Source organism: Acomys russatus, chromosome 26 (assembly GCF_903995435.1).
Source record: "Acomys russatus chromosome 26, mAcoRus1.1, whole genome shotgun sequence".
NCBI classification, from domain to species: Eukaryota; Metazoa; Chordata; class Mammalia; order Rodentia; family Muridae; genus Acomys; species Acomys russatus.
The window spans coordinates 49197408-49215863 of NC_067162.1; the positions used below are offsets into that span (position 1 = coordinate 49197408).

Below are 18456 nucleotides of genomic sequence, written 5' to 3' on the forward strand. Positions count from 1 at the left end.
ATTCTAGAACAGTCGGCACTGTTACACAGAGAAACCTTGTCTCGAAAAACCAAGTTAAAAAAATAAATGCCTTTAGTCTGTGACCAGACCACCCTGATGGAGTCTCATCTTAGCTGCTCTCAGAAGCTAAGCAGAATCAGGCCTGGTTAGTACTTGAAGGGGAAAAAAATTCCTCAGGTATCCCTCTGTTCTACACAGGCCTTGTGTCCACTGTCAAGGTATTGCTTAGCATTTGTAATACCACAACACTAAATAGAACTGCAGTTTGAAAACTTATTTAACCATCCATCTTTGCAATTCAAATTCCACTGACAAACAGAAACCTGCATTATTGACTTAAGGACCTCAAAAGCAATTACCAGAAATGTCTCACCAATTTTCTGAGAATACAACCTTATCAACATAATCCACTTGTGGTTTGTTTTTTTAACACAAGCAGAGCTAAAGTTTTAAGATTAAGCAACAGTGACAAATTTACAAAGATGACATCTAAGTAGTGAAAACTCAGAATGCCCACTGAGCACTCTGTCCCAGGTATTGATGACAGGACTCACACACGCCAGGAGGCCGTATGACTGGTGGCGACAGGAGTGGGTGTGGACATGGGGGTGTCTACCTGTGCACTGCAGGCCTTTCTCCTGTAGAGGACTGGGCAGACCCATCAACAACTCACAAACTCCTCCAAAGTGCCCAAGGGAGCGATGTTGTGAGTGAGAGGGCAGCAGCGTGGCAGCGGGCCTCCTGCACAGCACGCACAGGTGCACTTACACAGTTCTCCTATCCCTTCTCCGTGCATGTGTGTACAGGCTGGGCATCTGTAACCAAGGCTGGCCTGGGACTCACAAGCCTCCTCTCTTAGCCTCCCAAGTGCTGGGGCTGCAGGCGCGCGCCAACCACACAGGCTCTTTTCTCTTAACTAGACTTTAACTATTTGTTAGCCTGCCATCAAGCAGTCTCGTGGTCCCCTACTAAAGTGACAGGCAGATCCATAAGCAGGAACCAAGTTACACTCAAGGGTCTACGTCTCACGGAAGGCCCGTGTCTCACAGAGGCTCTGTGGCAGAAGACGCAACCTTGCAGCAAGAGGCCACCTCCGCCTCATGATGGTGCCGACAGTATAGGCAGCTAATTGAGCAACACTGGTCCCATGAAGAATGAAGTGACCCTTCAGGGCCTGGCACCAGGAAGCAACAGGTCAAGGCTCCCTTCTTCACTCGCTGCCACCCTATACCAGGCTTCACTGCAGCCTTGCACATGTGTGAGTTCACCTTGCCTCACACTGAATGCTCACAATCACATGACCAAGGAGAACATTACCTGGAGCATTGTTGAAAAGTGCCTTATTGCTTCCTCATAGAGCCCACTGCCGACCAACACGTAAGCAATCGCTGTGAGACAAAACAGAAAGATAAAGTATTAGAGAAGAAAGGCAGGCAGTCCACAGTCAGCGAGTCCACGCTGCCTTGTCTCTAAAGCACAGCTCTCAGAAAGGGGTGCAGGTAAAGAACCTAGAAGCAAGCACACAAGATGCCACGGGCCCTTCCCACTTTGCCCTCCAGCGCTGGCTAGGCAGCCTTCAGGCAGCATGGGTACTGGACGCCAGCCCCGGGGCACGCCCCATAGTTCTTCAGGCACCAGCAGAGGCCTTTAGGAATGGAAGGTTCTTACTCTCTTGACTGGTTGCTAGGAGGATGCAGACAAAGAGATGAAGTACCCATGGCTGAAGCGCTGACTGAGAACAGTGCTATGGAGTGAGGCCATCAGAGCAGGTCCAGGCTCCAGAGCCACCCTTCCCAGCCTGCCACACCAAGACACAAGACCAACTTTCTAAATATAAGATGAGGAAGACTACTGGATGGCCAGAGCAGGCTCAGTTCTGCCCAGAAATCTCTCCCAACTCCGTAGTTCTTGCTTAATAAGCCAGTGGTAAATTTTCTTAAAGATACCTCTCAGACAAATTTTTAGGATTTCCTATTTTCCCATAATTGGTGTTATCTGCCAAATGAACAAATGAGCTATAAGATAGAACAGAGGGCTGGAAACCCGGCTCAGTGGTTAGGAGCACTGACTGCTCCTGCAGAAGACCTGGGTTCAGTTCCCAGCACCCACATGGTGGCTCACAACTGTCTGTAACTCCAGTTCCAGGGAATCTAGCATGCTCTTCTGACCCCCAAGGGCACGTACACAGTTCGCATACATACATGTGAGCAAGACACTCATTCACAATAAAGAAATATCTTTTTTTAACTATTTAAAAAATAAAGTGAACAGAACTTCAGGGAAACCCTTGGATCATAAGCAAAGATCTGTCTGGGCTCTGGCCACCAAATTTCCCCCAAAAGAGAATAAATGAGGCCCCAACCTTGCCATACCTACCCACAACTTCAAAAACACTAATCTGCATGTCACTCAAATGTAAACAGCTACCAGGATCTAAATTGTACTATGGAGAACCAGGAGAGAGCGGGTCAGCAACACTTCCTGCACAGCTCTACAGCCTGCGGCTCGCCTCTGGACGCTGCCTCTGCCAGCTATGAAAACTCTGTCAGGCAGAAGAGCCTGGCTCAGCTCAGACTTCCTGACTGTTCCTAAGAATGAGTAAAACAGGCTCACACCAGGGTGTGTGATTGATTGATTGATTGATTGATTGATTGATTGACATTCTTACTGCACGTGTATCTGTGCACCACACTCATGCCTGGTGCTCACGGAGGCCAGAAGAGGGTGCCATTTCCCCTGGAAGTGGAGTTACAGACAGTTATGGGTGCCACCTGGGTGCTGGGAATGGAGCCTGGGTCTTCCGGAAAAGCAGCCAGTGCTCTGAGTCATCTCTCCAGCTCCTAACAGGGCCTGGTACCATTCACTAAGTGGACATTCAGATGAACAGAAAGAAGCCAGCCATTCACAAAGACCAGCCATTGAGACAATTCTTAAAGTCACCCCAAAGAGCAGCACAAGAGGGGGCACTTTCCAAAGGTGGCAGTGTTCTGCAGTGACAAAGCAGAGCAGTGACTGTCACAGGAGGGCTGAGTGACCTTGACAGTGGATGGCCACAAGCATGAAATGATCGTATGTGGGACCCTGAGTCCCTCTGCTCCTGTGCTCCACTCTTCACAGGGGAGCCTACTACACATTGGGGAGCCCCCAACACACAGTAGATGCTGGGATCCAGGAATGGCCAAACCATGACCCCTTTGCAGACCTGAGTGAATGCGATCGTTCTGAGAGGCTCTTTCCTTTCACTTCCCTGCTGTTCATGCGTCTAGAGCACAGTATCAGAGCAGCCGATCTTACTAATGTCACTCTTAATTCCCACAGAAACCCGGGGCTGGAACAGCCCTTGCCGACCACTGTGCAAGTCTTTTCTTCCTCCTTCCCTTTCTTCCTCTCTCCTTTCCTTCCTCCTTCCTTCCCTTTGTTTGGGCCAGGGTCTCCTATGCCCCAGCTTAGCCTCAGTCTCACTATTTCGGCAATGATGACCGTGAACTTCTCATCCTCCTCCTTCTACGTGCCGACTGCTGGGATTACACCACACCTAGTTTATGTTGTGCTGGAGGCTGAGCCCAGGGCCTCCTGCATACTAGGCCAGCACTCCATCCGCTGAAATATGCCCCCAGGCCCCACCCAAACTCCTGGTCATGATACACAGTGCATAGAATCTCAGGAAGGCAGGGTGAGCCTAACTGGCTTGGGTGGCTGTGCTGGTCTGCCGGCTCTCCCTTCCACCTGGCTTCCTGTTCTGCAGCCAAGCACAGCTCTGGGCGGATGTTACGGATGCTCCCAGACTGGACTCTCACCTAACTCTTCATTGGTGCTGTCGTTGTCAGTAGCAAACGGGAATCTCTTCTGTTCTGCAATGGACTTGGCCTGGCTCTGAAAACAAACAAACACCTTTTAGCTTCTGATGAATGACAGAAGCCCTGCGTGAAGGCCCTAGTCTTAAGATGCTGGAGCTGAGTTTGAGCTCTACGGAAACGGGAACATATGTGCCACTGTCTGCTGACTGGGTTTCGAGAACACAGTTTGTGGGTGAACGCTTTGGTCCCCTAACCCCGGCACTTCTGTTTCCAGGAGGAAACGTCTTCTCTGTTTTTGAGGACTCTTGAGGCTCCTTCAAGTTTGAACAAGCTTGTTAGCGCCTTTGATTATGCTGAGAAGATCACGTGACTCCTCAGTCCTCTAGGGTGGCTTGAATGCAGAGTTCCAGGTGAAGCACACAACTGCTTACAGCTACGCATTGGACATAAAGGCCTAAGAGAATCTGGCCAAGAAGCAAGACCTGTGACTAAATACTCCCCCACCAAGTAATGCCCACGGCCATCTAGTGCAAGGCATCAGGCTGGGCCTACGCAGACACAGAGATCATGTGTGACCAGAACAGCAGTGGAGGGCACAGACTACAGGAAACAGTAAGTACTCTGTGGCAGAGCATGGACTTTTCAAAGGCAGTATCTCGCTATGGCCCAGGACTCTATGTAGCCCAGGTCGGCCTGAACTCAAGCAGTCCTCCCACGTTAGCCACTCAAGAGCTGTGACTACAGTCACACGCTCCCACACTTACACGAACAGATGCGTCTAAAGTTTTGGAAATGAGTCACATTCTGGTATACAAAGAGCTGCCACTTTTCCAGACACTTTGCCAGCCAACACCAAAGGGTGATACAGGTTGGCCATGGCATTAAAACACCCGCGGGCTGACAAGATGTTCAGTGGGTAAAGGTGCAAGGCTGACTACCTGAGCTCGAGCCACACAGCACACAGAGACAGAACTAATTCCTGCACACTGTCCTCTGACTCCTGCACATGCATCTTGGCACATGTGCACATGCATGTGTATACATGCACAAAATAAGTAAACAAATGTAAAAAGAATGATTACAAGTTTCAGGCTGGAGTTGCCAGAGACACAATTCAAACTCCGAGGCACATATGCAGGAAAATCTGTACCAGCAAGAACTAAAGATCCAATACTCGTACAAAGCTAGAGGGCGGGATCTAGAGACACGCCAAATCTAAGCTTGTCTTTTCTTATCCACAGCGCAGAGCCCACTGGCACACATAACTGGATGGCTAAATAGTGTGACCAGTGAATCACACTGCCAGCCACAATGAACTAATCGCTGTGCTCACTACAGCTACCAGGCATCCTTGCCATAAACCGCGGTGCTCTGTTTGCCTGTGAAGCCAGAGCAAGCTAGCTGGAATGCAAACATACACAGGACAGAGGGATGGCCATAGGAGGCAATCCCAGCACCAAGGAACACTTTACATCCCGGCTTTTGGTCGAACCTTGGTCACAGAGGAGCCTGCAGTAGAAAGTCCTAGGTGGGAGCCTGCCCGGTGTTCAGCAAATGCAGAGTGGAGGAACACATACCAAAATCTTTTCAGTGTTGAGAGAAAGCAGGGAGTCACAGGGTGGTGAGCCTCTCAGTTCGCAGTCAGACTCATGGAAGTTCAAAAACGATGACTCTGCAAAGCAAATGTTCCGTGTCACTCACTCGCCTCAAAGGCTTTGGAGGCTGTGCCAGAGGCTGAAACCTTCAGATGCCCACGGGACCAGACTAGAGGCAAGTTAACAAAGCCCAGAGGCTCCTGACCTCAGCTGCGAGGCTGTACAGGTTACAAGTGCCCTGCTACCTGCCACAAACGACAGTGGGGCTTCTCCATATGAGGTAAGGGTCAGGAGGGAAGTCTGGACTTATCTGAAGCAATAGGCAGAGCCAGCACCTGTCTACAGCCCAGACGCTGGTGGCTGTGGAGCAGCTGAGGTAAACGCCTCCCTGTGTGGTAGCATCTGCCTTAGACTTGACACATGGCAGCTCCCATGTGTGCACATCCCCCACACACATATCAGAGAACAAAGCCTGTCCAGGAGACCTAACATAGGATGACATGCAGAGGGTCCAGGGTCCACAACAGATAAACATGTCCTTCAACTCAGTGGGAAAGAGGCAAGCAGCTTACAAATAAGCAAAGGGCCCTGGGTGGGCAACTCTCTGAAGATCCACAAAGGCTACTGAACACAAGGAAAGGCCATCATCATTAGTTAGAGAGATGCCGTCTCACCCACAAGGACCTCCTCCCAACTGGGTGGCTAGCAGGAACTGCAAACTTTGGGCACTGCAGAAAATGTACTGGCAATTCCTTAAGTCACACACAGAACCCCCACATGACCCAGCAATTCCACCTATGAACGCCACCGAGAACTGAAGAGAGGAACTCAGGTGCTGCCCACGGCTCCTGGAAGCGGCATTCTCAATACCCAGAAGGCGCAATAGCCCAAGTGTTCACAGCAGATAAGCGGACAAACCAGGCTGGACACACAGGAGGGATTGTCTATCCCTCCACAAAGATGAAGTACTCACACACAGAACAACACGGCAAGAGTCTCATACACGAGGCTCAGTGACGGAAGCAGGACATGAAGATCACAGACTGGACAACTCACCCACGGCCAGACAGGTAACTTGACGGAGACAGAAGGGAAGTGATGGCTCCTCAGGGCCGAGGGAACGAGCAGACCAGAAACACCCATGGCGGCGGTTCTTAACCTGTGAGTCATGACCCCTTTGGGAATCAAACAACCCTGTACAGGGGTTGGCTAAGACCATCAGAAAGGACAGATGCTTACATTACAGTTCATAGCAGCAGCAAAGCTACAGCTATGAGGTAGCAATGAAATAATTTTATGTTTGGGGCACCATCACAGCATGAGGAAGGCTGAGAGCCACTGGCATATGGAGGGGAAAAGCCTCCCGGGGAGGGACAGACACGTGCAAAGTAGCTGCAGAGCACGGGAAATGTACAACTGCCAGCTACTCCAAAAAGCTCATCTCACTGAGAACCCCACCCCAGTTCGCGGACTGAAAGTGTGTTGTGATGCCATGGTCATCAAAGGGCATCCAATTTTGCCCTGGAGCCATCTGAGGCAAAGAGTGGACTGGTGAACAGTATCTCAGGGCCATGAACGCTACACCCAGAGGAACACGGGCAGATGACCCCACACGAATGCAGTCTGTGTTGGATTATAACTAACAGGAGGCAGGGTATCAGCACTCTAGTCTAAGGACACTTGTCACTAAGTCTGGTAACCCGAGTTCAATCCCTGAAACCCACAAGGTGGAAGGAGAACTAATTCCTGCAAGTTTTCCTTTGACCTCCATACATGTGCTATGGCACAGGTACACGGCCCCCCCCACCCCTACACGCACTAAGTAAACAGACAAACAAAAAATGTTTTTAAAAGTTTTTTTTTTTTTTTAAATAAAGGAGGCTTTGAATACAAGTTCTAATCCCAGCACTCAGGAGGCAGAGGCAAGAGCTCTTCATGAGTTCCAGGCCAGCCAGAGCTACAAGTGAGATCCTGACTCAAACAGCCAAAACAACAGCCAACTCCTGGCACTACTGATGGTATCTTGCTATGCTTGCAGACAGGAGCCTAGCATGGCTGTCCTCTGAGAGGCTCCACCCAGCAGCTGATGGAAGCACAAGCAGAGACCACAGCCAAACATGGAGTGGGACAGGGAGTGTTGGAGTAGAGTAAGGGCAAGGATGGAGGACTCAAAGGGGCAGGGGCTCCACGGGAGGACTCAGAGAGGACAGGGGCTCCATGGGAGGACTCAGAGGGACAGGGGCTCCACAGAGGGCCAACAGAGCTGACTAACTAGGGCCCAGTGGGACCTGTGGAGACTGGGGCTCCAGCCAAGGACCATGCATGGCCTGGACCTTGGCACCCTGCACAGAGGTCATCATGTGGGTACCCTAGTGAGGGAAGGGGCTGGCTCTGATGTGGACTCTGCTGCCTGTTTGTTGTTGTTGCTTTCCCGTGGTGGGGCTGGCTCACTGGGCCATAGGGAAAGTCACCTCAGTCTTGGTGTGACTTGATATGCTGGAGTGGGTGGGTGAGGTTCCCTTTCTTTGGGGAGGAGGGGAGGAAGGGAGGAGGGGAGGAGGGATGGGGGAAACAGGGAAGAAGGGAGCTATGACCAGGATGTAAAGTAAATAATTAATTTTTTAAAATGTAAAGGTTAAAAAGAAGAAGAAGAAGAAGAAGAAGAAGAAGAAGAAGAAGAAGAAGAAGGAAGAAAGGAAGAAAGGACACAAAGTTGGGTGGGTATAGATCAGGGGAGGAGATGGTCAGTATGCGTATAACCAAAATACAGTGTGTGAGATTCTCAAACGAGACCAAAACAGACAAACAGGAGGCTTTGTCAGTCTAGACTGAGGCGAGAAAGAGCAGCCCGTGCCACCTCATTGCTTCTGTCCAAACGGCCTGGCCTTGCGTACTCCGACTGCAATAAAACTTGTCCCCCAGTTTTGAAGGGCCTCTACCATGGACGCTGCATACATTCCATCCTCACCCACCCCATCCCCGCACACCCCATCCCCCCACACCCCATCCACACATACCCCATCCCCCCCACAACATCCCCCATCCCCACACCCCATCCACGCACACCCCATCCCCGCACACCCCATCCCCCCACCCCCATCCCCCCCCCCCCAACCCCATCCCCCCCACACCCACCCAACACCCCATCCCACAGCACCCCATCCCCCCACACCCCACCCACACACACCCCATCCCCACACACCCCATCCCCCCACACCCATCCACACACACCCCATCCACACACACCCAATCCACACACACCTCATCCCCACTCCCCATCCCCACACCCCATCCCCACACACCCCATCCCCCACACCCACCCACACACACCCCATCCCCACACACCCATCCACACACACCCATCCCCACACACCCATCCACACCCCCATCCCCACACACCCATCCCCACACACCCCATCCACACACCCCATCCCCACACACCCCATCCCCACACACCCCATCCACACACCCCATCCCCACACACCCCATCCCCACACACCCCACCCACACACCCCATCCCCACACACCCCATCCACACACACCCCATCCACACACACCCAATCCACACACACCTCATCCCCACTCCCCATCCCCACACCCCATCCCCACACACCCCATCCCCCCACACCCCACCCACACACACCCCATCCCCACACACCCCATCCACACACCCCATCCACACACACCCCATCCCCACACACCCCCTCCCCACACCCCATCCCCACACACCCCATCCCCACACACCCCCCACACACCCCATCCCCACACACCCCATCCCCACACACCCCATCCCCACACACCCATCCCCACACACCCCCCCCACACACCCCATCCCCACACCCATCCCCACACCCCATCCCACACACCCCATCCCACACACCCCATCCCCACACACCCCACCCACACACCCCACACCACACACACCCCATCCACACACACCCCATCCACACACACCATCCCCACACACCCCATCCACACACACCCCATCCACACACCCCATCCACACACACCCCATCCACACACACCCCATCCCACACACCCCATCCCCACACACCCCATCCCCACACACACCCCATCCACACCCCATCCACACACACCCATCCACACACACCCACCACCCCCCACACACCCCATCCACACACCCATCCCCACACACCCCATCCCCACACACCCCCATCCACACCCCATCCCACACACACCCATCCACACACACCCCATCCACACACCCCATCCCACACACCCATCCACACACCCCATCCCCGCACACCCCATCCCCACACACCCCCCACCACACACCCCATCCCCACACACCCCATCCACACACCCATCCCCACACACCCCCATCCACACACAACCCCATCCACCACCCCATCCCCCCCAACACACCCTCCACACACCCCATCCCCGCACACCCCATCCACACACCCCCATCCCACACACCCCATCCACACACACCCCATCCCCACACACCCCATCCACACACACCCCATCACACACCCCATCCCCACAACCCCTCCACACACACCCATCCCGCCACCCCATCCCCACACACCACCATCCACACACACCCCATCCACACACCCCATCCCCACACCCCCAGCCACACACACCCATCCACACACACCCCATCCCCACCACCCCATCCACACACCCCATCCCCACACAACCCCATCCACACACAACCCCATCCACACACCCCATCCCCACACACCCCATACACACACACCCCATCCACACACACCCCATCCACACACCCCATCCCCACACACCCCATCCACACACCCCATCACCCACACACCCCATCCAACACACCCACCATCCACACAACCCCATCCCCCACACACCCCATCCCCACACACCCCATCCCCACACAACCCCCATCCACACACACCCCATCCCCACACACCCCATCCACACACACCCCATCCCCACACACCCCATCCCCACACACCCCATCCCCACACACCCCATCCCACACACCCCATCCACACACCCCATCCCCCGCACACCCCATCCACACACCCATCCCCACACACCCCATCCACACACACCCCTCCCCACACACCCCATCCACACACACCCCATCCACACACCCCATCCCCACACCCCATCCACACACACCCCATCCCGCACACCCCATCCCCACACACCCATCCACACACACCCATCCACACACCCCCATCCACACACCCCATCCACACACACCCCATCCCACACACACCCCATCCACACACAAACCCATCCACACCACCCCATCCCCACACCCATCCACACACACCCCATCCCCACACACCCCATCCACACACCCCATCCCCACACAACCCATCCACACACCCATCCCCACACATCCCCATCCCACAAAACCCCATCCAACACACCGTCCATCCCCACACAACCCCATCCACACACACCCCATCCCCACACACCCCATCCACACACCACCCCATCCCCACACAACCCCATCCACACACACCCACCACACACCACATCCCCACACACCCCCCATCCACACCCACCACATCTCCCATCCCACCACCCAATCCCACACCCACTCCCCACCCCATCCACACACACCCATCCACACACCCCATCCCCACAATCAACCCATCCCCACACCCCATCCACACACCCTCATCTCCCACACACCCCAGCCACACACCCCATCCACACACCCCATCCACACACCCCCAATCCCCAAACAGACCCATCACACACACCCCATCCCCACACACCCCATCCACACACACCCCATCCCCACACACCCCATCCACACACACCCCATCCCCACACACCCCATCCACACACACCCCATCCCCACACACCCCATCCACACACCCCATCCCCACACACCCCATCCACACACCCCATCCCCACACACCCCATCCCCACACACCCCATCCCCACACACCCCATCCCCACACACCCCATCCACACACACCCCATCCCCACACACCCCATCCACACACCCCATCCCCCCACACCCCATCCACACACCCCATCCCCACACACCCCATCCACACACACCCCATCCCCACACACCCCATCCCCACACCCCATCCCCACACCCCATCCCCACACCCCATCCACACACACCCCATCCACACACCCCATCCACACACCCCATCCCCACACCCCATCCCCACACCCCATCCCCACACACCCATCCACACCCCATCCACAAACCCCATCCCCACACCCCATCCCACACCCCATCCCCACACACCCCATCCACACACACCCCAGCCACACACCCATCCACACACACCCCATCCCCACACCCCATCCCCACACACATCCCCACACACCCCATCCACACACACCCCATCCACACACACCCCATCCACACACCCCATCCACACACCCCATCCCCACACACCCCATCCCCACACACCCCATCCCACACACCCCATCCACACACACCCTCCCCACACACCCATCCACACACCCCATCCCCACACACACCCCCTCCCCACACACATCCACACACACACACCCCCATCCCACACACAACCCCCATCCACACACCCCATCCACACACCCCATCCCCACACACCCCACCCACACACACCCCATCCCCACACACCCCATCCAGCACACACACCCATCCCCACACCCCATCCACAACCCCCATCCCCACACACCCCCATCCCCACACACCCATCCACAACACCCCATCCCCACACACCCCATCCCCACACACCCCCCCCCCACACCCCATCCCACACACCCCATCCCCACACACCCCACCCACACACCCCATCCACACCACCCCATCCACACACACCCCATCCACACACACCATCCCCACACACCCCCCACACCACCCCTCCACACACCCATCCACACCAACCCATCCACACACCCCATCCCTACACATCCCATCCACACACCCCATCCCTACACCCCATCCCTACACATCCCATCCACACACCCCATCCCTACACATCCCATCCACACACGCCATCCCCACACACCCATCCACACACCCCATCCCCACACACCCATCACACACCCCACCATCCACACCCCATCCCCACACCCCATCCACACCACCCCATCCACACACCCCATCCACACACCCATCCACACACCCCATCCCCGCACACCCCATCCCCACACCCCCATCCCCCACCCCACCACACCACCCTCCCCACACACCCCCATCCCACACACCACCATCCCCACACACACCCCATCCCACACACCCCCCATCCCCACACACCCCACCTACAACCAACCCATCCCACCATACCATCCCCCCACCACACCCATCCCAACACACCCCATCCCCCACACACCCCATCCACACACACACACCCCATCCCCACACACCCCATCCCCACACACCCCATCCCACACACACCATTCCCCACCAACACCCCCATCCCCACACACCCCATCCGCACAACACATCCCCCAACCCCATCCCCCCACACCCCCATCCCCACACACCCCATCCCCGCCCTCACACCCCATCCCCACACCCCATCCACACACACCCCATCCACACACACCCCATCCACACACACCCCATCCACACACCCATCACACACCCCCATCCCACACACCCCATCCCCACACACCCCCATCCCCCACATCCCTCCCATCCCCACACACCCCATCCAACACACACCCCATCCCCACACACCCCATCCCCACACACCCCATCCACACACGCCATCCACACACGCCATCCACACACACCCCATCTCCACTTCTTCACTGAGTGTTTTAGTAAGCGTCCATGACCTCCACCTCCACAAACTTACCCAAGTAGGACAGGGCCCAACAACTGTCTGTGCTGAGCCACAGGGTGTGAACAGCGTGAGTTGCTGGCTGGCTGCTGCCCTCTCCATGGTGGCTGGTCGAGAAGGTGAGAGTGGTAACACCTGCCTTTGCCTTTCGGGGACAGGGGCTGGATACTAGCTTAAGGTGGACTTGAACTTTCAACTCTCTTGCTTTGCCTCCAGAGTGCTAGAGTTACAGGAGCTCGTTCACCACCACATGCAGCTTCTTTTGCTCATTTTCTGGCCATGTGACTCTATTCTGACATTAGCATACGGAAAAATTCCCAGCCACCTGCTGTCCGAGCATTCACTCATGACTAAACTATCAATTTGCCCACCATCTTCACACCTGGCCCCATGAGATCTTTTCGATTACTTCAATTTGACTAAAGCCAGGTGAGGTGGTGAGTCCCTGTAATCCAGCACTCGGAAAGCTGAGGCGGGACTAGCAGGACTGGCACCAGCTCAAAGGCAAAGCCTGGGCTACCTGACAAGACTCTATCTCAACAAACGAAACAAAAACCTCTTCAGCTTCCATAGCATGCCTGACAGATGGCTGGCTGAGCTCTATGTGGGTGCATTTTTAAAACACAATGTTAATTCTTGTTAATTTAAGGTATTTTTTTTTAAAGGCATTGAACACTATGGCATTTGGAACAGCCCAAGATCTATTGTGGATTTTTCGGTCACTGCCACTGCCCACAAATTTTTGGAAGTGACTGAGAGACTAAGCAAGCAACCGTACAGAGCAGGGGAAGCCTGGGCAAAGGCCGTTGTTATCACTGGCTCCCATAAGAAGGAAGGTGAGGTTCTGGCTTAGGGTTTTGTTTGTTTGAGGTGATCTTGTAGCCCAGGCAGTGGCCAGAAATGAAGACCCTAATCTGGAGAGGGAAAAGGAGGCACTTCCTGCTACAGACATGAAGGAAAGGAAAAACAATTGGCTGTGACACAGGGAAGAAGTCACCAGAGAGACAGAAAGTCAGGATAGAGGCGAGGGCTAGCACTGGTTTTTGTGTCAGATGCATGGCCAAGGGACAGGCGGACACAGTGGCAGTGCAGACATGGTCAGGAGTGCTGCCATGTGATCTCACGGTGGACCCTTGGATGGACTGCCGTGAGGAGCTGGGCAGCTTCACTTTCTAAGACCCAGAACCAACACAGGCGAGGGAGAAAGACTGAACTTACCGTCTGAAGCAGCTACCCACGCACTGACAGCCTACGTCCCGCTCTTAAAGCCGCACACCTATTCTAGTGACGTGGCGGCTTCACCAAACTCCTTTCTCTAAAGCCAGGTAACTGTTTCCCCATGCTCGTCTCGTCTTGGGGAGGCTGCTGGGTAACTGGCTGTACTTACACAGTGTTCTCACCTCTCCTTGTGCCTTCTCCTTGACTTTAACCTGACTGCTCTGGGGGCAATGTCAGCTGGCTCTGTGCTCAGGCACCGGCCTTCAGTGCTCTAACTGCTGCCTCACTCTCCAGGAGCGGAAGAGCCGTGACCAATAGCTCCCCAGTTAGGACACAGCCCAGCTTACAGAAAGTAACTGTTACTTGGCGCAGGCTGGGTGTTATTTTTTTTTTTTAAATCATCACATTTACTGGTGTACATGGGTGAACATGACACAGTGTGCAAGTGGACTCCAAATGCGAATCTGTGCAACTCCGTTCTGTCATGTGGATCCTAGGATTCTAACTCAAGTCTTCAGGGTCAGTGGGAGCTGCCTCGCTGGCCTGTATATCTCTTATCTGGAATGCTTGGACCGGAAGTGCTTTGGATTGGGGGGGTGGTTGATTGGTTGATTTGTAAAGACCCGTGTGTATGAGTGCTTTGTCTGAACTCGCTGATGTGCACCACATGTGTGCCTAGCACCCTCGGAAGTCAGACGAGGGCACTGACAGGCCAGGAGCTGAAGCTGTGGCCACGAGCTGCCATGTGGGTGCCGGGGATTGAACCCGCGTCGTCTGCAAGAGCAACAAGTGCTCTTACCTGCTGAGCCGTCACTCCAGCCATACACTGGGGATTTTAAAATTCTACATTTGAGTAAGTATGAGCCACTTGGGGACAGAACCCACATTTAAGCAAACAACAACAACAAAAAATTCATGTTTCACACACACCACACACGTAGCCCAGAGGTCATTCTGTGCAGGGTTTTCAGTGACTCTGAAACAATATTTCGCAGTAGACAACTTTTCACTTGCGGCATCACGTAAGGACTCAAAGTTCTGCGTCTGGGTCAGGGACAGTTGACCGATCTATGTACCTGGCTGAACTCCGCCTCCCACCCCATTAATATCTATTTTCCTCACTTCCTTTGAGACCTAAATAACATGTTTTAGCTTCCATATGCCTCACCAGTATAACTCCCTCTGGTTCTCGTCCCTCTGAGGTTCGTAGGACACTCAGTATGGCCACTAGGGCACACACAGTGAGTGTGCTTCCTGCCTCGGCCTCCCAAGTGGGATTACAGACCTGAGCTATTCCCAGACAGTGAGCATAGTTAAGAGCATAAAACAGGGCTGCAGAGATGGCTCAGAGATTAAGGACACTGACTGCTCTTCCAAAGGTCCTGAGTTCAATTTCCAGCGACCACATGGTGGCTCACAACTGTCTATAATGAGATCTGGTGCCCCCTTCTGGTATGTAGGTGTACATGCAGATAGAGCACTATATACATAATAAAAATTTTTAAGTTTTTTTTTTTTTTTTTTTTTTTTAAAGAGCATAAAACAAAGTCACTGTAAATAGAGGCTTCCCTCTGCCGATGACAAAGCAATCGCGTGGTTAGATACGAGTATATTAGGGTGAGGACCCACTCAGCTTAAAGGGACAGAATTTTTAAGCTTGAATGTGACCGCACCACAGGTAGTTGCCAACCTGCTGGGCATGTAAAGGTCATCACCTTGAAAGCTGCAGAAGCCTGAAGGGCCACATGAACTTTTTAAAAAAGAGATCTAACTTACCAGGCGTGGTGGTGCACATCTGCAATCCCAGCACTCAGGAGGCAGAAGCAGAGGCAGGGGGAGCCTGATCTGTACAGTGAGTCAGGCCAGCCAGGGCTACCAGTGAGACTGACACCAAGTGGGTGTACACTGTCTTTCATAGGTGCCTGTGGAGGCCAGAGGGGATGCCCATTACCTAGCGCTGAAGCTACAGGCACCCAAGGGGGGCTGGGAAATGAAGTGGTCCTCTCCAAGAACAGCACGTTTGCATAACTGCTAAGCCATCTCTCCAGCCCCACCACATACATTTTAAAAAGTCAACAACTTTCCCGTAATTCTAGTCACCTGGATTGTGGACCAGCTAGCTCCAGGTGGCAGCAGATGGATTGGTGTCCAGGGAGTACAGCCCCTGGGACAGACTACACAAGCAATGGCCAGAGATCAAGCATCCTTTATGTGTGCAGAAAGTCCTGAGGAGAAGGTGGGCCCAGAAAGGCAGGCCTGCAGAGAGTCCAGGAAAGAGCCTGACCGTGTGTCAGCCAACCAAAGTCCACTGCTGCACGCTGGTCCCAACTCAGACGATGCCACCTAAGATGCCACCCACACGTGATGCCCCTCAGAGCAAAGCTTCTCCAACTACTACAGCAAACCGACAGCTCTAAACTGCCCGGGCTCTTCCTGAGACCTGCGGGGTTAACAGGTGGTGTGCTTTGCCCACACAGACACGAAATCAGCCAGCATCCATGCGTCTGGTGGTCCTTGGACCTCCTAAAAGGAAGCAGAAGTCATAGCGGGCCATGGCGCACGCCTTTGATGCCAACGCTTGGGAGGCAGAGGGAGATCTGAGAGAAGGTCGTAGCTACTCTCGCAGGGCCCAATCATCTCAAAGTAATCAATGCCATTTCCACCCAAATCAAAGGACTTTGAAAGGAGGCTGTTCCCATGACAATACCACAGGCACCAGTCCCTAAACACACAGTAAGCAGCACCTTTACTGTGGGCAACCAATGCAGGTCCATTATGATGACACCTGGAGACCCAGCAGGCCCTGAATCAGGTGAAGCCACACACTGATACTCAGTTCAGAGGAAGCCACGTCCCCAGGTCCGGACATGTGCACAGCTCGCAAGGCACACCAGCACTGGCCCTGCACTCCAACAGTGAAGTTTGCACAGCTGTTGCCAAAGCATAAAACTTGGTTCTCAACTTCCATTGAGTGTCCAAACACCTAAGCATAGTGAGCAAGATGCAGTCATTGGCAAGGGAGGCCTCAGTGAGTCTATCAGAACCGGAGCTGGGCTCATGGCTATGTCCTACTCTCCTGGCAAGCAGCCCCCAGTTAGACAGATAGACAAAAAAACAAAACAAAAACATGGAAAAACCTCTATTCTAAGGCTGAAAAACTAAACACTCACTTATTGTGTGTGTGTAAGTGCATAAGGGCAACTGTGCACTATGGCATACACGTGGAGGTCAGAGGTCAACTACAGGCATCAGTTCACCCCTCCATCATATGGTTCCTAAGACTGACCTCACTTCCTGTTTGGCGACAAGCACCTTTACCTACTGGGCCATCTCACTGGCTCAGTTCTGGGATTATTTATCCCAACAAACCTAACATGTTTAAGGCTGTAAGTCATCATTCAAAGTGCAGTATTCAACATGGGTTGTGCTTAAGTCACCGAGATGGGGGTACCTCATTGAAAATTACCATGGAAGCTGGGTATGGCACTCATCTTTAATCCCAGTACTCGAGAGGCAGAGGCAGGTGGATTACTGTGAGTTTGAGGCCAGCCTGGTCTACAAATCGAGCCCAGGACAGCCAAGGCTACACAGAGAAACCCTGTCTCAAAAAAAAAGGAAAACTACCATGAAGACACCAAGTGCAGGAATGTCACCTAGAAGCAACCAGCTCTATCATTAAAAACCTCAAGTAAATGTTGAAACGTGGCTCAGCTGGCAAAGTGCTTGCCTGCAAGCAGAAAGCCCAGCAGTGCAAAAACTCCAGGTGTGCTAGCACCTACCTGCCATCCTACCATTTGGGGAAGTAGAGGCAGAAGAACCACGAGTTCAAAGTCACACTCTGCTGTGTAGACGCCTGGGACACACGACACACTATCTCAAAAGAAAGGAAAGGAAAGGAAAGGCTCGCCATAGCTCACTGTTCCTGTTACTTCAAAGAAAGGGAAACCAAAGGCATTTTGAAAGGGAATCACAGAGCTGGGTGTGGTGGCGCACACCTTTAATCCCAGCACTCGGGAGGCAGAGGCAGGTGGATTGCTTTGAGTTCGAGGCTAGCCTGGTCTACAAAGCGAGTCCAGGACAGGCAAGATAACA

At 53.8% G+C, this 18456-nt stretch overlaps 1 protein-coding gene across 1 annotated transcript in view; it reads right to left on the reverse strand.

Moving 5' to 3' along the window:
- Nucleotides 1-18456, reverse strand: part of Ttc13 (tetratricopeptide repeat domain 13) — a 65453-nt gene that overhangs the window by 43742 nt on the left and 3255 nt on the right. Inside the window, 3 exon segments of the mRNA XM_051168604.1 lie at nucleotides 1318-1388; nucleotides 3798-3873; nucleotides 5375-5469. Of these exon segments, the coding sequence (XP_051024561.1) occupies nucleotides 1318-1388; nucleotides 3798-3873; nucleotides 5375-5469 (242 nt within the window).